The sequence below is a fragment of the Rhincodon typus genome, chromosome 16 (assembly GCF_021869965.1).
Source record: "Rhincodon typus isolate 14 chromosome 16, sRhiTyp1.1, whole genome shotgun sequence".
Taxonomy (NCBI): domain Eukaryota; kingdom Metazoa; phylum Chordata; class Chondrichthyes; order Orectolobiformes; family Rhincodontidae; genus Rhincodon; species Rhincodon typus.
This window is the reverse complement of record NC_063347.1, coordinates 10,014,535-10,040,226: the sequence shown is the minus strand read 5'-3', so window position 1 is coordinate 10,040,226 and position 25,692 is coordinate 10,014,535. Positions and strand designations below refer to the sequence as shown.

Genomic DNA, 25,692 nt, shown 5'->3' with positions numbered 1-25,692 from the left:
TTTTGTTCGTGATTTACAGTATCCGCAGTCCTTTCAGATTTTATTTAGTGAAATATGTTTATCATACATTGAGATAGATGGAGAATTGCACATGATATTAGTAATGAACCTGTGCGCTTTTTGCTGTGCTCTTTCCTAGTTCCTAGATGTTGGGTAGCCATGCATTGCTGTGAAAACCCAGCCAGGCACTCTGCAAGGTTGTCCATCCCATTTTACTTTGCTTAAGGACATCTTTCAAAGTTCTTTTTATTTCAAAAATATACTTTATTCACAAAAAAAACTAACTCACTAAAGCAGTTCAGTTCTGTACAGCAGCATATGAAGAAAACAAACAAACACTGGAGTTTGATTCTATCTAACACACAAACCAAAGGCAGCTCTTACTATTTTACAGCCTTATCTTCAATTCCATTCCTTCAGTAGATAACAAAGATTTCTATTAACTGATGGAAATTCAAAATTGAAATAAGGAGATTAAAGTTTCTGGCATTTATAATAAATCTAGGACTAAGATATCTTGTAAATTTTAGAATTAGAGTTGACAAAGTTTATTTTTCTTAAGGATAAAGTAATGAGGGTGGCTGACTCTTATTTCTGGAAGTTTCAACTCATGATTTCCTGTTTCCAATAGCTCCACACACTTCCACCTGTTAATATTAACTGTACTCCACTTTCCCATGTCCAATTGGAAAGTAAATGGATTCTTCTTTCCCCGATTGGACGATTTTTGCCTGACTATCAAACAGGCTTTTTCTCCCTTTGATGTGCTCCCTACCAGTCAAGAAAAATGATCAAAGAATATTAGGGAAAAAAAGAAACTTTTTAATGCTCAATAATTGTTGCTTGCTTCAGCGCCTTGAAGATTAGTCTTCAATTCCTGGAAAATCCAGAGCAGTTTTAAACCCTAAATGATGTCTATTTAAATAACATCTTATCATATGTCTTTGAAATGCTTCAAAGTGCGTTACAATTAACTACTTTGAAGCACGGCTGTTATACGCTCGACTGTTGTTCTGTGTGCAAAATACTAAACATTGAGATGAGTTTGAAAGTCATAGGGTCATGATAGCACAGGAGTTAATTTGGCCCATCTATCCCATGCTGGCTCTCCTTAGAGCTCTCCAACCTGTCTTTTCCTGTTGTTTCCCCACATTTCCCTATTTCCCTCTACTGTTCATCCAATTCCGTTTTGAAATCATTCAACACCTTTGCTTCTGCCTAGTAGTGATTTTCTGGACATTCCAGCTTGTTGCATATAGAAATCTGCATCATAGATTTTTCCGTTGGATGCTGTGGTTACATTGGGATCACTCACATCCACTTGAATCAGTGCAATAGACAAATGGTCGATGTCTAAACTGGTAGATTGTACCTCCAACAAGGCAACTCTCTTTCAGTGTAGGATTAGTTGGCCTCATGAATGCTCTCAAGTCCTCACCCCACCATCTTCTCCAGGGCTATTATGAATGGGCAACAAATGCTGGCTCAGCTAGAAATGATGGGGCTATATCCCATGAAGGAATGAAAATAAGTATAGCCTTGCGGACATCAAATAAAACAGCTGATGGTATTCATGGCTGATTCAGAGGAGCAGATTGCCCTGCATTTTAGATGCATGTGGGGTCGAGGTAATTTATAGTGGAGCCTATTGATGTAAATAAGGCAAATAAAGTGAAGTAAAAGTTATAAATGCTGGGAATCTGAAATAATCATAAAAACCTTTTGAAGTAAAATAGCTCATCTATAAGCACCTATAAAGGGAAAAGTCATTGTTCCCTCATTTGAAAGGATGATGGGTTATCAGTCTCCAAACATTAACTTGTCCTTTCTCTTTACAAATCTTACCTGTCCTGTTGTGCAATTGCAGTATTTTCTGTAAATCAGGCATTTACCAGAAATATTTACTTCTTTCTTCCTGGACAAGTCATTTATATGATCTGTTGCTTAGGTCTTCTCTTTCTCATCTCTTTCCTTGACCTTTCTGATTTTGAACCGGCTTGATGTTTTCAAGCGTGCACAACTGAAATATTGGCAGCTGCGAGACATTAGAGACGTGTTCACATTTTCCACTGAGGAGCAGATCATTTCCATTTGCTAACTGGGAGATCCAGTCTTGGAAGTGAATGAAAACATTGTCAGCTAGCTAACAACGAGGGAAGAAAGGCTACGCAGTCAATGTTGCCGCTGGGCTTTATTTTATGACAACGTGCACTGTTTCGGCATCAAGTTGTGCCACATGTAATGAATATAATGCCGTGCCCTATCACTTGCCTACTCTAAATTGTAGCTTTCACTCTTCATGCATTCCAAAGGAAGTTGGGTTAGCTTGTGGCAGGATGTGTGGGTCAGTGGAATATACAGAGAACTAATTGCATGCAAAAAAGGAGTTTTAACAATTTAAGCAAGCATAATTGATGTTGTTCCCCTGACTGGTTTTGTTTGATTGAAGAGGTGGGAAAGGGATTTGTTTTGCTTTACACTCATGTGACTCAGTTAGGAACGTGCATGCCTCTGAATTAGAAGATTCTGGATTCCAGTCTTATGTCAGAACTGCTGCAGAAAGATGAACTTTGACAGCGAATCTGTGGAATTATTTACCCTTGTTGTAGCTGTGTTGTTAAGTATAATCAAGGCTGAGACAGACAGATTTTTAATCAGTCAGGGAATCAAGGGTTATGGGGAATAGGCAGGAAAGTGAAGTTGAGGATTATCAGATCAGCCATGATCTCATTGAGTGGTGGAGCACACTTGATGGGCTGAATGGCCTACTTCTGCTCCTATGGTCTTATGGGCACCTAAATGTGGTATTGAGGGAATGTCATACTGTTAGAGGTGCCGTGTTTTGAATGAGATGTACAGAGGGCACATTTACCCCTTTAGCAATATAAACGCAAATCTTTCTTTCTCTTAATAATCCCATTTTTATTTTTTCTGTTAGGTCTCACCCAGAAAATTGCAAGGTCTATGTGGGACAAGTGGTTGGAAATAGGAAGGAGTGTCAGGTTTGGTGGACCAGCTGGTGTTTTCCTGTATGAAAACTGTGCTTGATATTAACTCTGGTCTAACGGTTTGAATAATGTGCCAATTATTATCTGATGAAGGAAGGTGCAATGGATCACTTGGGAAAATCCTGGGAAAAATTCAGGCATTTTTTGAGGATGGATCTGTGTGTCACTTAGGCCAGCATTTATTAATTGAGAGCTGAGTTAAGAGCCAACCACATTACTGTGGACCTGGAGTCAGAAGTAGGCCAAACCAGGCAAAGATGGCAGATCTCCTTGCCTAAAGGACATCAATGAACTCAGTGTCTTTATGACAATGGTTGCCTGGTCACCATTAGCATAGCTTTTTAGTACTGATTTCAAAATGACCATGGTGGGATTTGAACTCTTGCCCTCAAAGCATCAGCTAAGGGCTCTTGGAGTTCCAGCACAAGGAAATTACCACTACCTCAGCACCTCCCCCACTCTCTTACAGTAGATGCATATGTCTATTTACTAAAGGTGCATTAATAACCTTGATAAAGTTACTGCCAGACACACCCCCTTGCCAGTATAGAATTGCTGTTCAAGATGACTGGTGATCATTTTAATTTATATCAATGTTATCCAGTCTAGAATGGGGAGTAAGAATAAAATGATTTGTACACTTAGAATTTCATTCACTGAGTTAGTCATTCTGTTATCATTGATTTAAATTGATATGGTTCACCCAGATATATAGATGTGAGTCATGTGTCATTGGCAGTATGTAAGTTGTGGGTTCTAGAGACTTGAGCGCAGACTTAAGGCTGACATTTCTGCAGAGTACTGTGGTTGCATTGTCAGAGGTCTTGGCTTTCACATGAGGTGTGAAAGCACTTCGGTACAGGGAGCCATTCAAGTGGGGGAAGGAAATAGGAATGTGGTTGTAATAGGGAACAGAATAATTAGCACTATAGATAATGTTCTCTGCAGCCATGAGCAGGAAACCCAAAAGCTGTGTTGCCTGCCTGGTGCCAGGGTAAACGATATCTCCTCAGGGTTGAAGAAGATGGTGGTGATGGATCCAATAGTTGTTATCCATATTGACACTAATGACATTGGTAGGACTAGGGAGGAGATTTGGCCGAAAAATATTGAACAATTAGGAGCTAAATTGAAAAGCTGAACCTCCAAGGCAATAATCTCTGGTGTACAAACTGAGCCAGGGATGCAAAAATAGAAATTGTGACTCTCAATCCGAACCTGATTCTCTCCAGAGATGCTGCCAGACTTTCTCAACAATTTCTATTTTTGTGTCTGATTTACAGTATCCCCAGATCTTTTGGTTTTTACTTTTGTCTCTGAGTCTCGGGTGAACTGGCATAGGATAAGTAAAGCGAAGGAGTTACATGTGTGGCTCAAACATTAGTGTGGATAGAACGGCTTTCTGTTTGTGGGGCACTGGCACCAGTCCTGGGGTAGAAGGGGGTGGGATTTACTACATCGGTGCTGGGACCAGTTTCCTGATGAATCAAATAACCAAAGAGGGCTTTAAACTAATTGCAAGAGGGTGGGGAAGAGTTTGTGAGAGGCAATGTAGGATTACAAAGAAAAGGGGTATGGAACATTACAGGGCAGCTATTTGGATAATGATACCCAGAGTGGGACAGGAAAGGACAGAGTATACAAACATAGAAAAACAGCATTAAGAAAATAATGGTAAAAAGGCAAAATTCATTTACTTCAATCCACATAATTTTCAGAATTAAATAAATGAATTAACAGCGCAAATACAGGTTAATGGGTATGATCCTATAGCCATTATGGGGACTTGGTCACAATGAGATCAAAGCTGTGAACTGAATATTCAGAGATATATGACTTTTCAAAAGTACTGACAGGAAGGAAAGAGTGGTGGGGTGGTGGGGGCTTTGTTAGTATGGGTTGGAACAAGTACAACAGCAAGAAATGATCTTGGATCAGAAGATGTAGAATCCATATAGGTGGAGGTCAGAAATAAAAGGGAGGAAGGAATCATTGGGAGGAGTAGACTTTAGACTTCCTAACAATAGCAATACAGTAGGATGGAGAATAAATCAGAAGATAATTAAGGCATGTAACAAAGGAAGTTCATTATTCATTTTCCTAGAACAATGTGTTGTGGATCCAATCAGGCATCAGGCTATATAAAAACCGAAAGAACTGTGGATGCTGTAAATCAGAATCAAAAACAAAGTTGCTGGAAAAGCTCAGCAGGTTTGGCAGCATCTGTGAAGGAAAAAATCAGAGTTAACATTTTGGGTCCGGTGACCCTTCTTCAGAACTCTTGGTAGCTAAGGAAACGTCAGTTTACATGCAGAAAATAAGGAGGGGAATGGGGTAGGGAGTAATTTTAGGATAAAGGTGAGAGCCCAAAGAGAGAGAAGAGCAGTTGGATAAATAAAGGAGGTGAGAATGATTTGGCTAGGAGGGTGAATAGCTGTTAATGGGGACTGTTAATGACTAACAATAGGTAGTGTGTAATGGCATCAGGTTATTTTTTTTTCCATAGGATTCCTACAGTGTGGAAACAGGCCCTTCGGCCCAACAAATCCACACCAACCCTCAGAGCATCCCACCCAGACCCATCCCCCTATAACCCACCCAACCTACACATTCCCTGAATGCTATGGGCAATTTAGCATGGCCAATCCACCCGGCCTGCACATCTTTGGACTGTGGGAGGAAACCCACGCAGACATGGGGAGAATGTGCAAACTCCACACACAGTCGCCCGAGGCTGGAATCAAACCTGAGTCCCTGGTTCTGTGAGGCAACAGTGCTAACCACTGAGCCACCAAACCACCATCTGGTGATGGTGCAGGCTTGATTAAGGATGTCAGAGTAAAAAAAAAATCCCTAGAATTAAGCATTCAGCTTGAAAGAGGGGAATTTGTGTTCGAAACAATGCTAAACTTAAGTAAGAGCAATTACAAACAATGAAGCAGAACTGGTTGGAGTTGGACTGGGAAAGGTGTTTAGCAGCAAAGATGATTGGGCAAAAATAGCCGATGTTTAAGTAAGAAGGGTCTGAAGAAGGGTCTAGACTTTCCTGCTCCTCTGATGCTGCTTGGCCTGCTGTGTTCATCCAGCTCTACACCTTGTTATCTTAGTTGTTTAAGTAAATAGTTCATGGCTCACAGCAAAGACATATACCAGTGAGGAAGAATGATTTTAGGAAGGGGATAAGCCAGATATGGTTATCCAGGGATATTGAAATTAGTATCATATTGAAAAAAAATACATTCAATATGGCATAGAGTAGTGTAAGAACAAAAGATAGGCAAAGAAATAGTAGAGGGAGGAAATAAACTTTGAGGGTAAACTTGAGATGGATAGCAAGCGCTTCTTTAAATATGTAAAAGGAAGAGAGAAGTCAAAGTACGCATTGGCCCCTCGGAGAATGAGGCTGGCATAATAATAATGAGGACCTAGAGAAGTTAAATAAATACTTTGCATCAGTCTTCGCAGTAGAAGACACTAAAATTACTGAGTATTCAAGGGGCAAAAGGAGAGGAAATAAATACAGAAACTATCGCTGGAGAAGAAGTACTAGGGAAAATAATAGGGCTAAAGACTGTAAAGTCCCCTGGACCTGAGCTGGTGCATATTAGGGGACCTTAAAGAATGTACCTATATGATAATGGATGCAGTATTCATAATCTTCCAGGAATCCTTAGATTCTGGAAAATCCCACAAGATTGGAAAACTGCCAATGTCGCAGCTTTATTTAATAAAGGGAAGGAGCCAAAAAAAAACAGGTACTTTAAATGTCTGTTATTGGGAAAATGTCTATTATAAAGGGTTTAAAGCAGAACATTTAGAAATACTTAATACAATCAAGTAGAGTCAATGTGGAGGGGAAATTATACCTGACACATTTAGTAGAATTCTTTAAGGAGGTAACAAGCAGGACAGATGAAGAGGAAACAGGGATTGCAATAAATTTGGAAAAGGAAGGAAAGTGGTATTGAGGATTATCAGATCAACCACAATCTCATTAAATATCAGAGCAGAGTTGATGGGCTGAATGGCCTACTTTTGCTTCTATGTCTTATGGTATTAAACCGAGGTCTCACCTGTCCTATTAGAAAAATGTAAGAGATCCCATTGTGTGATTTTGAAAGAGGGAGGGCAGTTTGCTGCAACCAAAACTTATATCACAACTTTTATTTTTGTTCATCTGTGGGATATGGATGTTGTTAGGAAGGCCAACTATTGTTCCCCATCATAAACTGTACATGAAAACACCACGATGAGATTCCTTCTTGAACTGGTGCAGCCCACGTGATGTAAGTACACCCACAGTGCTGTTAGGAAGAGAGTTCCAGAAAATGGATCCAGCGACATTGAAAGTATGGCAATAAAATTCCAACTCAGAATGGTCTTGGAGGGAAACTTGCATGTGGTGGCATTTCCATGTATCTTCTATTTGTGTCCTTTTAGGTGTTAGAGGCTACGAGTTTGGAAGATGCTGTCTCAGGAGCCTTATTAAGCTTTTGTCGTTAATCTTGTAGATGGCACACATTGCTGCCTCTGCATGTTAGTGATGGAAAGCATGAATGTTTAAGTTGGTGGATCTAAGTGGGGTCAAAACAACCAGGTTGCTTTGTTCTGGATGATTTTGAGCTTTGTAGAGTGTTTTGAGCTGAACCTTGTCTAGGCAAGCGGGGGTATTCCATTACACTCCTGACTTGTGCCTTGCAGAAAGTGGACAAACTTTAGGGAGTCAAGAGTTGAGTTACTCACTTTAGAAAATCCAGCCTTGGATCTGCTCTTGCAGACACAGTACAACATTTCTGGTCCAGTCAGTTTCTGTTCAGTGGTGATCCACAGGATGTCAATTGTGAGGGGTACAGGTGACAATGGTAATATCATAGAATGTCAAAGGGAAATGATTAATGACCCTCCTGTTAGAGATGGTCATTGCTTTTCACTTGTAAGGTACCAATGATATTTAACCCCCCCCCCCTCAGCCTGAATGTTATTCAGGTCCTGTTGCTTGTGAGCAGGTTATGTTTCAGTATCTGAGAATCTGCAAATGGAACTGCAAACATTAAACTTCTCTTCTGAAGGCAGAAAATGATTAAGCAGCTGAACACGTTGGGCCTTGGAAACTACCTTGAAGAACTCCTGCTATAATGTTTTGGGGATGAGATGATTGAACTTCAACAAGCACAATCTTTTTTTTTGTGCCAGGTATGACTCTCGGAGTGGAAAGTTTTCTTTGACTCCTATTGACTCCAGTGTTTCCTAGTGCTATTTGATACTATATTCAATCAAATGCTTCCTTGATATCAATGCAGTCACACTCATGTCTGAAGTTCAGATCTCATGTCCAGTGTTGGTGCAATGTTGCATTGAGGTCAGGAACTTAACGAATACCTAATGTAACCAGAGATAGTGGGAACTGCCGATGCTGGAGAATCTGAGATAATAAAGTGTAGAGCTGGATGAACACAGCAGGCCAAGCAGCATCAGAGGAGCAGGAAAGCTGACATTTCAGGTCTAGACCCTTCTTCAGAAATTTCTTCTCCAGTTCTGTAGAAGGATCTAGACCCGAAACGTCAGCTTTCCTGCTCCTCTGATGCTGCTTGGCCTGCTGTGTTCATCCAGCTCTACACCTTGTTATCCCCAAGGTAAGCAAATGTTTTGGTCATTATCGCATCTCATAGTGAACCAATCGACTTTTGTATTTTCTACATTGAAAAGTGGCCTTACTTCAAAATTTAGTCACTGGCTGAGAGTATTTTCTGAAGACCTGAGATGGAGAATGGTGCTATATAAATACAAATTCTTTCTTTAGCTCGATCTCACTATATTTGATTAAAACAAAACAACAAAATCCTAGAAAGCATACAACACCTAATGCAGTGAGTTGCCACTTGTTATTGGAGATATGTTATTCACATATTTTCAATGATGTGCACATCTATTGAGAGAGAGGACAGAGCTGTTACCATAGATAGTAAGCTCTATACTATGAAAACTGAGGCAATTAATTAACAAGATACAGGATCTGGACAACGTGATATATATTTTGAAGTACACAGGTTAGGTAGTGTAAGAATACCATATTGTATGTAACAGGATCAATGGAGCTCACAGACTTATGATTTGATATGTAAGACTTTAATACAGGTGAATACATGATTGCATGTTAATACATGATATAATATACACCGAAAGTTATTTGAACCAGTCATGTATATAAATATTGTCCTACCTGGACAGGTACAATGCAAATGCATATTATTTGGGAAGCTTATCCCCTTCTCTACTCAACTGGACAACTAGCTGTTACTTTCAAGTCTGTTTCCTAAATATTCCATTCATTTCATCTTCAAGTCAGTGAGAGAAGTTCCCAGTTAAATGTCATTGCACTTAGTTCAGGATCATGAACTGGTTTGTTAATGGCTCCTATATTTTGTACACTTCGATATGCCTTACAGAGTATATGGATAAACATGTACATAGGGCAGCATGTCCTTTCTAGGTGCTTGGGCTAGATGTAACGGTTTAAACAATATTAAACGGAACATCTGCAAATTTCTTTTCTTTTTCAAAATTCTTTCCCTTGCCAGCAGCATTAACATAATGTCCCTTGAGCTTCATTTGAACATTAACAAACAGAATGAATCCCTGAGCCATGAAGATGAGATGGTAGGGCACATGACCAGAAGAGATAGGTCAAAAGTAGTATCTTAAAGGAGGAAAGAGACAGGAGAGCTGAGAGGTTTGGGAAAGGAATCTCAAAGCTTAGGACCCATGTGGTTAAAGACAATAATGGTGTAATTAAAATCAGAGAAACTTAAAAAGACCTAAACTTTAAGGAATTCAGTGATTTTGATGGTTGACAGAGACAGGGATGAGCATGAGGGAATTTGAATCATAGAACCGCTACAGTGTGGAAGCGGACCATATCTCACCCAGACCCAACGATCTGCCCTATCCCTGTAACCCCTGCATTTCCCATGGCTATTCCACCTGTCTTACACACTATGGTACAATTTATCATGGCCAATCCACCTAACCTGCATATCTTTAAACTCAGGGAGGAAACCAGAGCACCCAGAAGAAACCCATGCAGACATAGGGAGAACATGCAAACTTCATACAGACAGTCACCTGAGGCTGGATCAAACCCAGGTCCCTGGTGGTGTGAAGCAGCAGAGCTAATCACTGAGCCACCGTGCCATTCCTTATTGAAAGCAATAAAGAATTTAAAATTGAGGTTTTGTTTCTCTAAGTGCTGAGTTAGTTCAGCAGGCACAGGGATTCTAAATGCATGGGGCTTAACGTAAGTGAGCAGATTGGATGACTTCAGGTTTATTAGAGGGTAAAAATATGAACGCTGGTGAAAAGAGCTGTTTTTAAAATAGCTAAATTGAGAGAGAAAAAGCATGCCTGAGGGTTTCAACCAGGTGAGCTGAGATAGGGTAGAGTTGGCTGATGATATGGAAATAGAAATAGGCAGTCCATGTAATGGTAGAAATATATCATCAGAAGTTCTTCCTGGGGGTCAAAGTTTTGAGGAGATAGCAGAAAGATCAATCAGGGTAGTGTTGTTGATGTGATGTGCATGAAGGCATTTGACACAATGCCACGTGACATACCTGTGAGCAAAGTTATAAATCATGGTATAAAAGGGGCAGCAGTAATGTGGATGCAAAATTGGCTGAGTGAAAGGGAGTTCTGAAGAAGGGTCCCAACCTGAAACGTCAACTTTCCTGCTCTTCTGGTGCTGCCTTGCCTGCTGTGTTCCTCCAGCTCCACACTGTGTTATCTCTGACTCCAGCATTGGCAGGTCTTACCATCTCTGGCTTGCAGTGGAGTTCACCAGTGTTTGGCACTGGGACCTGTGGTTTTCCCGATGTATATTAATGATCTAGATCTTGGTGTGCGAGGGACCATTTCAAAGTTTTACAGATGACACTAAACTTGGAAGAATTTCAAACTGTGAGGAGGACAGTGTGAAACTCCGAAAGCCAGTGTAGGCAAGATGGGAGAAATGGCCTGTGATTTAACAATTCTGTGAAATACAACACCAATGTTATGAACAGCCTTTTGTAGCCTTGAGTTGCCAGGAAGAAGGATGGATTCATTGGCTAGGGAACGGAATTTATTATGTGACGGAAGCTTTGGTTTTCCCAATAGTTGGAAAAAGTATCACTCTGGATATTAGAAAGCATTCTGACAATTTAGAGGCAATGGCATAATCAAGAGAGGTAATGGTGATGTAGAGCTGGGGCTAGTGTCGTACATATGGAAAATGATGCTTGTTTTCAGACAGTATTACCAATGAGCAGCATGTAGGCAGGAAATAAGGGGGACACAACAATAGATCATTTGGAAATTCCTTTACATATTTGCTGCTACCCCAGAAGGTTTATCAATTGGCAGTGTCCAGCTTAATTTATTGTAGTGCATTTCAATGTGTGATTCACTTACACAGTCTACCAAAGGCCAAGTGTTTTGCTCTGACAATATGTTTATCAGAGACTGAGCAGCTGGGAGGACTTCTTCAGTGACAGGTCACTGCTTGGTGACTGAGTCGCACACAGTGGAGAGGGAACCCCAGCTGGTTGTAAAATGTTTCTGCAAAGTCAGAACATGTTTCAGCTTCCCAGTATCTCCAAGTGACAGACAACTTCTTGGTAGCTGCCAAAACCGATGATGGGTTTCATTGAATCAAACGTAAGCTTTGATTTTGCAAGAGAAGCAAGAGTAAAGCGGAGCTGGGCTTCACAACAGCTCCATTAGTGTTACTGTTGTCTTTCAGGGAAAGATCCACCAGCTTGTAGTCAGTTCATCAGTATTAAACCTTGGCCTCTCTTTGACACCAATGATCTTGTCAAGACCCTGGAAACAGATTGCCTTTCTGATTGGATGGCACAATGGGAAACCTAACAATGTAAACAAAAAAAAAGTACTTATAGCCTGGCCAGTCCCATCAAAACAAAATATGTTAGTTCTCCATTCTGGTGCTTTTGACATGGTTTTCCTTTCAGGGTTCATTCACATCTTTGCTACCTCCTTTTGGAATTCTTCTGCAGTGATCTGAGGAAACTCCAAGACCAGGCTAACATTGTGGTGCAGTACCATCCTTCCAGTTGAACCTGAGGTACGCCTGATATTTGAGGAAGTGGATATTCCACACCACGAACTGAAGGAATGGCATGAGTAAACAAATGCTCCCAATGATGCAGCCCACAGCAGCACCTGGAGTCTCGCTGTAGTTTAGTGACCTGTAGATATATGCCTTTCCCTTGAGGTTGGTGCCTCCAGCGGCCCAGTAGATGACGGTGAAGATGATGAATGAAAGGCAATACATCAAGGTGTAAACAAAATGGGCGAGGTGAATGGGAGATGCAGCCACACTCAGCTCCAGCAGTACAAGGACCGAGTTGATCACGTGCATGTTGATGTTGATGGAGTCAGGGGCTCGCCCTGGAATGTAGTCAAAGCTCCAGAAAGCAATAGTGACAAATAGGCTGGTCACACAGCTGAGGTTGTACAGACACCATTGTATGCAGATGGTGGGATACAGTACCGAAGACGGTGGGTCGAATTGTGTGTGCAACTTCAGAGCAGGAGTCTCAACTTCAATTTCTGGAACTGCAGATGGTGAAGAATACAGAAATTTAATTATTAAGACTTCATCCTCAACAGCTGTTTGTTATCTGCTCTGAGATGGGAATCATCAAAATCCTTTGACTTTTTTTCATTTATCCGGAATCAATGGGCCGAAGGTTCATAAAGGGGGATTGAGAAAGGCTGGTGATCCCTACATAGAGACAGAGAAAAAGAGAGATGGACAGGGAAGCTAACTCTTGTCATAGTGGAAATAGTTGTTGTAGAGCATGCATCTTGTAGGCATGTTAATCTCATGGGAAGGTCTGAGTTCAAGTGGAGACTTAATGTGGCGAAGTTTCTGTTGCAGATTTTTTACCACTCTTGGTCTCTTCTAATGACGGTGTTGGAAATGTGATTGGAGGCGTGGAGGACAGATTGGCAGTTCAAGTATCCATCAGTTTAAAGTCACAGAGTGATAGAGTCATTCAGCATGGAAACAGACCCTTCAGTGAAACTTGTCCATGCTGACCAGTCTACCCAAACTAAACTAGTCCCATTTGTCTGTGCTTGGCCCATATCCCTCTAAACCTTTCCCATTCATGTACCTGTCTGAATGTCTTTCAACTGTTGTAACTGTACCTGCATCTACCACTTCCCCAGGCAATTCATTCCACATACGAACCATCCTCCTTGTGAAAAAGTTGCGCCTCAGGTCCCTTTTAAATCTTTCTCCTCTCATCTTAAATGTATACCATCTAGTTTTGAACTCCCCCACCCTAGGGAAAAGATCTTTGCTACTCACTGTATCTATGCCCCTCACGATCTTATAAACCTCCATAAGGTCACCCCTAAGCCTCTAATGCCCCAAAGAAAAACAAAATCCTAGTTTATCCAGCCTCGCTCCAAACCTTCCAGACCTGGTAACATCCTTGTAAATCTTTTCTGCACCCTTTCCAAATTAATAACATCCTTCCTATAGCAGGGTGACCTGGACTGTACATAATGCTCCAAATCTTTGAATGGGCTTATGGCAGATTTGAGGTAATGGTGCATTATGAAGAAACTTGATGGTGAGAACATTGAAAGTTGTTCTATTTCCATTACATAATTGATATTCAAATGTTGATTGTGCTGTAGGAAACTATAAAGGTCTCTTCTATCATGCTAGCATATGAAGAAAGTGTTTTTGACATATTGAAGCCAGTGTTTAAATTAATGTGGATGCCGGATAGGAATGGAATAAAACAAGAGGAGAAAAGGAGATAACAAGGTGTAGAGCTGGATGAACACAGCAGGCTGAGCAGCATCAGAGGAGCAGGAAAGCTGATGTTTCGGGTCTAGACCCTTTTTTAGAAAAGGGTCCAGACCCGAAACGTCAGCTTTCTTGCTCTTCTGATGCTGCGTGGCCTGCTGTGTCCATCCAGCTCTACACCTTGTTATCACAGATTCTCCAGCATCGGCAGTTCCCACTATCTCTGAATCAGAGAAAAGGAGATGATGCTTTACAAAACTGTCAAAACCTGTATCAAAAAAAAACTTCAAAATTTGCATAGCAAGGTTGTGATGGTGAAACTATCAACGTTTGCTGTCAGTGCAACTGTGGAACTGGTAGCAACTTTTGGAGTTCGCGTGCATGCAGTCTCAATGTGAGAATCCAGAAATTGCTGACAGTATCTCAACGTTTCTCCATAAAGCATGCTGCTGAAATTCCCTGGGACTGCAATCAACTGGAAATCGTTGAATGGATGAAACCCTGCCCTTTTACCCTGTTTGACTTTCTGTGAAAAAAGAACTCTTCAGAAAGTGACATCTCATTGAACTAAATCCAAGCAGATTGTTAATGGCATGCTAAATTCATTATTCCTTCTGAACTGCCTCTTTGACTTTGAGAAACCAATTTTATACTTAAGAATACCACATTTCTCCGTTATGATTTTTAAAAAAAAAGTTTTAAATTAATTATTTTCAATTTTTTTCAAAGTATTGAAGCTTCTTTATTAACCCAATGTGTATGCTTCAATTATTACCTTTTCGCTCTGCAAAACTTGAATTAAAGGTGGAAAACTTCATTGCATTTTACTTTTTGATTTGCTGTTTGCTTGGATGGTTCAGTGCGTCAGATCTCTTTGACTTGGCACCAGGTACAACATAACACTGAGAAATCTATTCTACAGTGGTCTTTTCATGAACAGAGTTCCTTTCCACAGTCCACGATACTTAGGTCATTGCCTTACCTGGATTACAGCTTGAGATCTCCTCCAAAGATGCCGCTCTGATGTTCTGTGTGGGCCTCTTCTGTCCATGCACCATGTGGCAAATCAAATTTACCAATGCCAAGTTGAAGTAAAATGTCAAGACGACATAGGTTAGGTGTGTCAGGAAGATGAACCATTTGGGGTGATGGGTTTGGACTCCACTGCAAATGCACCAGACCAGGGTGTAGACTGCAGTGAAGATTCGATAAATCAACCAGACATATGGGTGGAACTTCCACTGCAAGTGGGAAAAGGGAACCATTCAGTTAGTGTGAACTCAGAGTTTGCTCAGAAGGTGAATTGCCTCAAACTTGGTAAAGATCGATTAAACAAAAATTAGTAATAACTGTTAAATAATGGAAGGGAAGATCAGTCAGGGCAAATAATAAACATTTCCTTCCCCCCCACCCCCCACGCCCCTCCAAACCCTGCATAAAATTTGCACCTTTCTGCATACATTCAAGTTAAGAATTTGTACCTGTCAATTTTCTCTCTTTTTCTGAAAGTACTGATTCATGATGTGGAGTAGAGTACCATGTCCAAGTTGTATTTGTTGTGTTAGGCAAGATAGTGTAAGTAAGAGATGGTAAGAACTGCCGATGCTGGAGTCAGAGATAACACAGTAAGGAGCTGGAGGAACACAGCTGGCCAGGCAGCATCAGGGGAGCAGGAAAGCTGACGTTTTGGGTCGGGACCCTTCTTCAGAAATTGGGGAGGGGGAAAGGAGCTCAGAAATAAATAGAGAGAGGAGGGCTGGGGCTGGGGAAGGTAGGTGTGATGGTGATAGGTGAGTGCAGGTAGGGAGTGGTGGGGATTGGTCAGTGAGGTGGGAGGGGCGGATAGTTGGGAGAGATGATGGACAAGTTGTGTCAGATCAAGGAAGCGGGGATGAGAAGGAGGCTTGGTCATGGGATGAAGCCAGGGGTTGGGAGATTTTGAAACTAGTAAAGTCCACATTGAGACCATTGGGTTGTAGGCTCCCAAGGCGGAATATGAGTTGCTGCTCCTCCAGTTTGCGGGTGGCGTCATTGTGACACTGGAGGAGGCCCAGGATGGACATGTCACCCAGGGAATGGGAGGGGGGAGTTGAAATGGTTTGTGACTGGAAAGTGTTGTTGTCTGTTGCGAACAGAGCGCAGGTGCTGTACAAAGCGGTCTCCGAGCCTCCGCTTGGTGTCACCGATGTAGAGGAGGCCACATTGGGAGCAGTGGATACAGTAGACCATGTTGACGGATGTGCAGGTGAAACTCAGTCTGATGTGGAAGGTTTGTTTGGTGCATTGAATGGGGGTGAGGGGGGAGGTGTAGGAGCAGGTGTAGAACTTCCTGCGGTTGCAGGGAAAAGTGCCGGGGTTGGTGGGGCCAGTGGGGAATGTGGAGCGGACGAGGGTGTCGCGGAGAGAGCGGTCCCTACGAAAGGCAGATAGTGGTAGGGAGGGAAATATCTCTTTGGTTGTGGGGTCGGATTGTTGGTGGTGGAAGTGGCGGAGAATGATACGTTGGATATGGAGTTTGGTGGGGTGGTATGTGAGGACAAGGAGGATTTTGTCTTTGTTGTATTTGTTGTAAGTAAGTTATCTTAAGTAGGATAATGCAAGACAGTAACAGGCCATTTGGTGCAAAAAGTCATCTAACTAAATTATTGCTGAGAAAAAGAAACATTTTGCGGAAGCAATTCATCTTGCACTCATCAGGACAATTTGCAAGAATGCCAAAGTAAAGAGAAAAAAAATTATACTGCTTGTAGGAGAGTGCTGATTGGTTGGCATACAGCCTCTGATTGGAGGAGACATTGCGATGGTGAATGAATGAGTTGATAGGTAACCAATAGGGATGTGGCCAAAACTAATGGTGCTGCTGGTGGAATACGCACTTTGAATATGCATTTCCTGACCTTGACAATTCATTAAAGGTCCTGTAAAATTGGACACTTTCTTTATTTCATCATTTTTCCTTTCTATGTTTTGGTTTATTTTTCTGTTTTTTTTAAGATGGTGCCAGAGAGTGGCGACACTATAGTACACCTATCACTGTATTTTGTAACAAGATATCCATGACAATAAGTAAATAAATGAATCAAATTGAGCTTCTTGCAACACTGAATCAAGCACTTTATTCCTGGCCATAGCTGGCTGCTCCTATTCGACTTGTCTGCCTTGCTCCCTCCAGGCACAGTGAAAAGTTCCCTCTTATCATCTCTTCTACCAAGATCCCCAACAGAGCGTCCACAAAACTAGGAGCTCATTCGCTCCTACATCGAGTCATTCTCTGCTGTATCCCAGCTCAGATTCACCTGCAGTTGAACTGCCTGCAGCCATGATGCACTGCCCCTTTAATAGGCTCAGGCTGGTCTTAAACATCGCAGGCTAGTTTTCAATTTTTGCTGATGTAAAGCAGCCAATGAACAGAGTGGTTAGTGCTGGCTGGGAACTCCAATCATTTGACTGAGCAGGGAGCTCAAATTTAGTATGCCACCTGCATTGTGTGGGCGCACAGGTTCGGGATTAGTCATAATTCCCGTGTTTGTTATGAGGGTCTAATCAACTGATCCCCTCGAATGTGTCCCTCTCCTGGTATTAGCTTGAAAGCTACAGAGCAATTCAGAACTGCACAGTTCACCCTGTCTCCCTTTAGCTGGAGAGAGTTGCAGATAGTGAAAGCAGTTTCAATCTCATGATGAATCACTTTTGAATTGATTTACTGCTAGAGGTAACAGGAACATAACTTCTGTCCTACCTGTGACAGAAGGATTAATTGTGGATGTTTAGTCTTCAGAGAACGCTTTTCCCGAGTGAACTCCTGCTTAAGGTGCTTCGTCCAAGAAGTCCCCATATTTTTTTGCAGCTTTCATGCACTTCAAAACTTTCACTGACTACTCGTCACAGTCTGCCCTGTATTTATATGGGAGCACTTGGCTCTGGTAGTTGGAGCTTGCTAAAAAGAATGACTCAGTACTGATATCACTAAAAGTTATTCTGGCAGTCACACGACTCTTCCCTTCCTTTAACCCCACCCCCTTCCACCCCTCCCTGTAAAGGAAACTAAACAACAGCTTTCAATTTGAAGCTGTGTGTGGAGTAGCTGAGACTCTGAAACTGTGGAAATTTCCTGCAGATTGTGTGTGTGGGTCTGAGGGACTTTGGGATCTGACAGAGCAACTTTCCCCGTTCCGTCCCAGATTACTTAATCCTGGGAATCGATGCCAAAATGCATCCTATTCCACCAATGTGGACACTGTACTTTACCCTTGCCGCCTCTAACAACCCACCATTTGCCAAAAGAAAATTGCGTGGGGGCAGAGCTTTGTCCTGAGTAAGTTGGACAGCACTGCAAACATGTGTGCCAGTGTCTGAAAACCCGTACAGGATGAATTAACTCTAGAGCAAGGCTTCACTGCCAGGCTTCCACATTTCAGGCTAGAATGGAGCATGCTGTGCCAGAACTAAATTGTTTTCCTTCTTAAAGTTGAAACTTTCAGAGTCGGACCCGTTTTACCGAAGGATTCATTGCACCAGAGTTTATTTTCAAAGTGGAGCTCAGGCCATTGTGGGTCCTTTGTTTTAAATAAATAGTCTTACCCTGAAAATTGATTACAATATGTTAACCATTTGTAAGAAATTCTGAATAAACTTTGTTGTCGCTACTTTTCCTGTATGAAGAGGGCTACCAGCTCTTTCTGGTCTGGTCAAGTGAATCTTTGGGCAGCAAGAATTATCACATCTTACTCCGTGACTTATGGAGGTTTTGTGGTGCTGTGGTTAGCATCCCTACCTCTGAGCAAGGAGGTCTGTGGGCCTTAATGACAAAAGAAAGTGCATTCACACTGAGGGTAAAGCAGATTGAGTATCACACTTTGAAACACTTCTGAAATACTCCTATCGCAGGAAGTAAGAGTAAGAGAGATTCCATACATAGAACGTAGAACAGTACAGCACAGGAATAGGCCCTTCGGCCCGCGGTGTTGTGCCAAACATGATGCCAAATCAAACTAATCCCTTCTGCCTGCCCTTGGCCCATATCCCTCTATTCTTTGCATATTCGTGTGTTTATCTAAAAGTCTTTTAAATGCCCCTATTGTATCTGCCTCCACCACCACCCCTGGCAGTGCATTCCAGACTCCTACCACTCTTTGTGTAAAAACCTTCCCCTCACATCTTTTTTGAACTTTCCCCCTCTCATCTCAAATGCACACCTCCTAGTTTTGGACATTTCAACTCTGGGAAAAAGATTCGGATTGTCACCCTTATCTATGCATCTCATAATTTTATAAACTTCTATCAAGACTCCCCTCAGCTTCTGCCACTCCAGAGAAAATAATCTTATCTTTTCAGCCTCTCCTTATAGCTCATACCCTTTAATCCAGGCAGCATCCTGGTAAGAGATAGTAGGAAGAAGGGTCTAGGCCCGAAACGTCAGCCTTCCTGCTCCTCTGATGCTGCTTGGCCTGCTGTGTTCATCCAGCTCCACACCTTGTTATCTCAGCATCCTGGTAAACCTCTTCTGCACCCCCTCCAAAGCCTCCACATCCTACCTGCAATGTGGCAACCAGAACTGAATGCAATACTCTTAAGTGTGGCCTAACCAAAGTCGTTTGAAGCTGCAACATGATATCCTGACTCTTGTACTCAATTCCCCAACCAATAAAGGCAAGCACACCATACACTTTCTTTACCACCCAATCTTCTTGTGTGGGCAATTTCTGGGAGATATGGGCTTGAACCACAAGATCCCTCTGCACATCATCCATGTGATGGAAAGACCATGGAGTCTGTACTGTCATTGTCTACAGGTCTGGACTACAACTTGGATGTAATAGTGCACATTATCACACTAATTCTGTTAGTGAACTGTACCTCTCACTCTGAAGTCATGAGGCGTGTTCAAATTTGACTCCAGGACCTCAGCACCAAGTCCAGACTGTAGTACCATGACTTCTTTTGGCTGAAATATTAAACTTTCTTCCCTCTCAAATGGATGTAAGAGATTCCAAGGTATGATTTTAAGCAGAAAGTGTGTTCCCAATGCAGGGAAGCAGGGCAGACATCTTTAAATTTGTGCATGCACTGCTGCACACATTGCCCCAATCCTTAATAAAGGTCTGGTTGAGAAGTGAGGATAGAACGCAGGTATTGTGACATTTGTTGCACATATTGCATTGTTCTGCGCAGCAGTTTTAGCTTCACTGTGTGGCCAGACTGATATCAGCTTGGATTTGTCCTTCTGAAGTGAAGCTACAGTAAGAGGTTTTCTCTACACAATTAACCCCAAAGGGTCTGCAATGTAGTTGTACCTGGAGCAAAGAAAAATGTTTTTCAGACAATCTGCCGGATGGTCCTAAATTTTTGAAAGCTAACAAATATCTTTGGTGTCACACCAAAGGTTGCTCCAAGTTTGTGCATGCTAGTGGAATGAATTTGGCTGCAAACATTCTATGTCAAAGGAGAGTATGGGAGTCTCTGTTCTGGCTAGTGCTTATCTATCAATCAACATCACAAAAAACAGATAAGCTAGTTGTTTGCATTCTGTAGTTTGTGCAAATTTGCTGTCTTTCTTATTTTCTACTCTTAACAAAGTAGTTCATTGGTTGTAACCTGATTTGGGATGTTTCCGATGTTTGTGAAAGGTGCTTTAGAAATGCAAATCCTTCTTTCTTGCAAACAAAAAAGAACAAATGACAATGTTTCAGATTAAGGATGACAAAAGAGCACCGGCTATCAAAAAGACTGGGTTAAGATAACCTAAGGAAGAAACATTCCCGTGTAACTAAGCATGCTGAGGAACTCAGTAAACATGTTGGCTGGCTCATAGTAGTCGGTAAGGTAGCACAATGGCAGAGGTCTAGGAAAAAATGGGCAAATCTGTAAAAAAAAGCTAGTGTTGAACATAATTTGGTCCTCTTTTTCAATTTAATTGGACCCATCTTGCCGGGCACTTTGATTGTGGCAAGTTGCTCTTTTAACAGTAAGAATTATACATCACATTATACTCATTAACCACACGTTGGATAAGCTGAGTAAAATGCAGATTTGATTTCAGTTACTGACGCAGCTCATTACTGCTTTAAACCCCTGTATTTAGTACAAGGTTAACTCACACATTATACTGAATGCAATTTCTGTTAATCACATCGATAATGATTCTTTATATATAGTTAACATAAGTTAGAAAAAACATCATATTTTGCTTACAAACCCTAAAATACTTCTGTCATTGCATCATAGTAAAAGTGACTAACAGCAGTAAAGTTATACTTTGCAGGATTTGTGAGGAATGTTTGACTAAACATGAGTTGAATAATATAATGTAGGAAGTATTAAAGATTGCTTAATATGTAACCTATCTTTCTGTCTATCTGGACGTATTGCACAACGAAAATGCAAACAAAAATTCTGTATTTTTGTAGGCCAGATCAGCTTCCTGCTCTTTGCTTTACTTGGAGTTATAGTCTGGATTCAATACAATATGGAACGTCCCAACCTGTCGACAGAATGTGTCCACTTCCAGTTAAATATTATGATGACTGAGTGAAGCAAACTTGGTCAAGACTTTCTGGTCTCCTTATTACTGGATATATGACCCAGGATGCACATCAGGATCCAGGAGAGGTCCTGACTGACTTCCGATTGCACTTCCCTGCTTCCCGTGACTATCCGTAAAAATCACCGAGATGCAATTGGAAATTTTGGACACTACTAACCTGAATGGTTACGAAGAAATGTTGGAAAGGTTAAAATCTGATCTAATCCCTGGGCAATGACACAACTGACCTGCTCCATTCTTTCACAATGATTACATTGAGTCTCCATGCAATCGACTTATACTTTCCACTAACGCACTGACACTCCCCAAATCCCAGATACCTGGCTGACCTGACCTGACCTGACCTGACTGTCCCTGGAGCCATTCCACTGCCCGTCCTATCAATCAGACACAGCTACTTGCGCACCCTGACTAACCCTGTTGACCACACTAACCCCCAAACTGACTATCCCTTCTGACCTGAACTGACTACACCCTCGTCCTCACCTGATGACACCTCCTAAAGGGCAGCATGGTGGCTCAGTGGTTAGCACTGCTGCCTCACAGTGCCAGGGACCCAGGTTCAATTCCAACCTCTGGCAACAGTGTGTGGAGTTTGCACTTTCTCCCTGTGTCTGCGTGGGATTCCTCTGGGTGCTCTGAGTTCCTCCCTCTCTAAAAATGCTCAGGTTAGGTGGATTAGCTATGCTAAATTACCCATAATGTTCAGGATTGTGCAGGCTACTAGTGAACTACATTTCATTGTCACATGTACAGGAGTACAGTGAAAGCGTATAATGTCACCACACCTGCGCTGTCTTATGTACAAAGTACCTAGTTACAAATCTTGGGTATTAAAATAGATTAGGTACAAAGAGGAAAGTTCTACATTACATCCTTCATAATATGACTTAGGAAAACAAAGAAATAAAGTTAAAAGGTAAACATTATAGCCCTCTATAGCCTGCAATCGCTCCAATCTAGTGGCTTTCCACGCGTGGTCTCATTCTCCCTTATGCTGGGCCAACTGCACAAGCCGCTGACCGCTATCTGTGACAGGCTAACTGCACTGGACCCCTGTCTGTTCCTGCTGGCCACTGACCATCCCAGCATTCTTCCTGTTGCCTGAAACCACACTGACCCAGATGGCAACCTCAGAGCAACCTGGCAGGTTCTGAGGGGTGGTAGATTCTGCCAGACCCCTGGGAGTAGGATGACCCTCCTCTGGTTCACCTCATCTGCCAGCAGTTCCAGGACGCTGCCACAAAGCAAAAGGTGCCAATTCCCCTTCGTCTGTAATGTCCAGGAGAAATGCCTGGAATCGTGGGCAGCTCTGGACTGATAAGTGCATGTCCAGTTGCACAAAGGCCTTTTAAAGATGGCGCTGGGGCCAGGGATGTTAGTGAATTCACTGAGATATCCTGACTGTGGCTGAGTTCTTCCACCTGTGGAGAGCAGTAGAAAACATAAAGCTTTGGCCAAGAGGGGCAGCGTAGACAGTTAATGGGGCAGGTTTGTGGTGAAAGCATAAGAAAATCCATTAGGCCTGTGTCTATCCCTGTGGCAAAGCGTTCTTGCAGCAAAGTTGCAATGCTAGTTGTCGGTTCATCCTGAAATGCAGCTTTAAAGTGCACTGGAAGTGAATTGGCAAGGTGCTATGAGGGTTGTGAAAGGCTATCAGTTATTGGATGTCATCTTCATTGATGGTGGACGTGTGTGGCCAGTATCCAAGATGGCGGACCAGAGGAGCAAGCATCATGCTGGAGTCAACAGGTACCTCTTCTGGCTTTTATGTTGGCAATTGTTGATGTCTAGTTTCCTTGCAGTGGAATAGGAATCTGCATATTAATGAGTCAAGGTTTGCAGTTAATGAGGCTGTTAAGAGCAATAATCCCTTTTAATATGAATCTTACTTATCACTAAATGAGATTCTTATCTCGATGCCTGGAGCTCTGTTTTAAAATACAATGAGTTGCTCTCACTGTTGAGAGAAGACTAGATTGACTTCTCGCGTGATTCTCCCAGATTTCTCGATGTACCCCGTATTGTTGAGGGGCCTCTAAGATTCCGCCCAGAGTTAAGATTTTGAATCCAATGATGTCCTGTTCTGATGAAGGGTCATACCTGCCTCAAATCATTTACCCTGTTTCTCTCTCTGTAAGATGATGCCAGACCTGCTGAATCTCCCCAGCATTTTATTTCAGAAAATGGCAGAGATACTCAGCTGGGGCTGGTCACTTCTGTGGAGAGAGGAATAGAGTTAATGGCTGGGATTTTGTTGACCTAATGAGTCTTACCCACTGAATCAGAGGATCCCTACAGTGTGGAAACAGGCCCTTCAGCCCAACAAGTCCACACCAACCCTCAGAGCATCCCACCCAGACCCATCCCCCTATAACCCACCTAATCTACACTACAGACAATTTAGCATGGCCAATCCACCTAGCCTGCACATCTTTGGACAATGGGAGGAAACCCACATAGACACGGGGAGAATGTGCAAATTCCATACAGACAGTCACCTGAGACTGGGATCGAACCCAGGTCCTTGGTGTTGTGAGGCAGCAGTGCTAACCACTGAGCCACCATGCCACTCCAAAAGATTGGAGAACTGAGAGGGAATGATGTGGCAGTTATATCTTTGAGGCCTGACAGAATCAGTGTCCTGCAGGCACTTAAGTGGTCACCATCAGGCCTTCGAGACAACAAGGTGCAGGGCTGGATGAACACAGCAGGCCAAGCAGCATCATAGGAGCAGAGAGGCTACAGGCCTTCCATGTGATTGAGGACCCCACGGTGGTAGAGGTCCTGGCTGCTGGCCAATCAGCTGAGAACTCCTCATGTCACCAAAGGACTCAGCTGAGGAGAACTTTCTTCACCCAGAGAGTGTGAGCCTGTGGAAAGAGGGTGAGGCCGTAACATTGAATGTTTTCAAGAAGGAGTTAGGTATAGATCTTAGGGCTAAAGGGATCAAAGGGTATGAGGAGAAAGCAGGAACAGGGGACTATGTTGGATGATCAGCCATGATCACATTGAATGGTGCAGCAGGCTTGAAGGGCTGAATGGCCTAGCTGGGCCTAGAATGTGCTCGGCTACATATTCCCCACTACGACCAGCTGCTTTAAGTACAACCCATGTTTCAGGTCTGTCCCATCAGAACAACATAGTAAAACTATTCCCCTGACAAAACTAGTTCTTTAAGAAACCGCAAAGACAAAATTAGAAACATTGCAGTCTTGCCTGCGCACAACGAGAGGTATTAGACACCAATGAAACATTTTAATTCTTAGATCTAGTGTCTGCATTAAGGTTAACTTTAGCATATGATCTTTCACACTGCCACATTTGATAGCCGGTCATTCTTTTCTCCCCTCTAGCTCTTCAAACAAACAATTATGGAGGCCTGAATAATGTGGCTCCCTTTATGCATCGACCTTTTAAGGGAAGAGTGAATTTAAACATGAAATATCAGCGATTACAGCCTTGTTGCTCCTGTGGTGATAGCTGTCTCTCCTGCCTACTTAGGCTTTTGAGCCTCAAATACTATGTACCCTCTAAAGAGAAAGTTAAATGAGCAGTTAGAATTAGACCAGTCTGCCTCAGTTCAAAGGCCTTCACATCAGCTTTGCAAATTTTAATGACAACTTTAGATCTTAGCCAACAATCCCATTGCTCTCAATATTTTGCAACCATGTCTACTCCCTCTGCACGCATCTTCTGTTGATAGGAATTGTTAAAATCAACATTTATGACATATTTGGGACAGACAGGATTTGAACTTGGCCCAGACATTCCCACGGTGCCTCAAGGCTCCTAATCAGATTTTTTTGAAAGCATGCTTTAGAGGAATGGAGCATGACACTGATGAGATTTGAACTGATGAACTATCCATTTATTGTATAGGCGCTGCAAAACATTAAGCCAAAGATGTTCCTGATCAACTTGTTCAGGCATGTTGTGACACACCTCTGGAATAGTTGGCTCAGAGGCTCTACCATGAGAACCTGCTCAGAAATGCTATGACACACCCCCTGGGATAAGTGTGACCTGAATATAGACCTTCTGGCTCAGAGGTAGGATCACTACAAGACCCAACATCTTCTGTTTATACATTTGTTCCATTATCATCTTTCCTTTGCTTGGTCACATCTTGCTATTTCCTTCTAATTTGACACAAACCTTTATCCTTCTTGCCCTGTCCACTTTTTTCACGACTGTGTAATTCTCTAAAAGTGAATGATCTCTAATGCCTTCCAGTTTTGATGAAAGTTTATTGACCTGATACTGCTGTCTTAGCCTAATTAGGCTTTTCTCTGGATAGCAAGGCGTAGAACTGGATG

The 25,692-nt window shown here is 42.2% G+C and overlaps 1 protein-coding gene across 1 annotated transcript; it reads right to left on the bottom strand.

The window, feature by feature from the left end:
- Positions 1-10,160: 10,160 nt before the first annotated feature.
- LOC125485150 (protein rolling stone) lies at positions 10,161-17,784 on the bottom strand. Its single transcript, XM_048606620.1, has 3 exons — positions 17,570-17,784; positions 14,813-15,071; positions 10,161-12,620 (listed from the first exon to the last, which is right to left on the bottom strand). The coding sequence occupies exons 1-3, from the start codon at positions 17,663-17,665 to the stop codon at positions 12,085-12,087; spliced, it is 891 nt and encodes a 296-aa protein (XP_048462577.1). The 5' UTR covers positions 17,666-17,784; the 3' UTR covers positions 10,161-12,084.
- Between the last annotated feature and the right edge of the window lie 7,908 nt (positions 17,785-25,692).

What these genes read in the sequence shown, in the direction of transcription:
- LOC125485150 (XM_048606620.1), bottom strand. Translation starts at nt 17,665, where the DNA reads ATGGGGACTTCTTGGACGAAGCACCTTAAGCAGGAGTTCACTCGGGAA. An exon ending in AATTAATCCTTCTGTCACAG is followed by an intron (nt 15,072 to 17,569) that starts GTAGGACAGAAG and finishes TCCCACTTGCAG; the next exon opens with TGGAAGTTCCACCCATATGT. An exon ending in GATCTCAAGCTGTAATCCAG is followed by an intron (nt 12,621 to 14,812) that starts GTAAGGCAATGA and finishes CACCATCTGCAG; the next exon opens with TTCCAGAAATTGAAGTTGAG.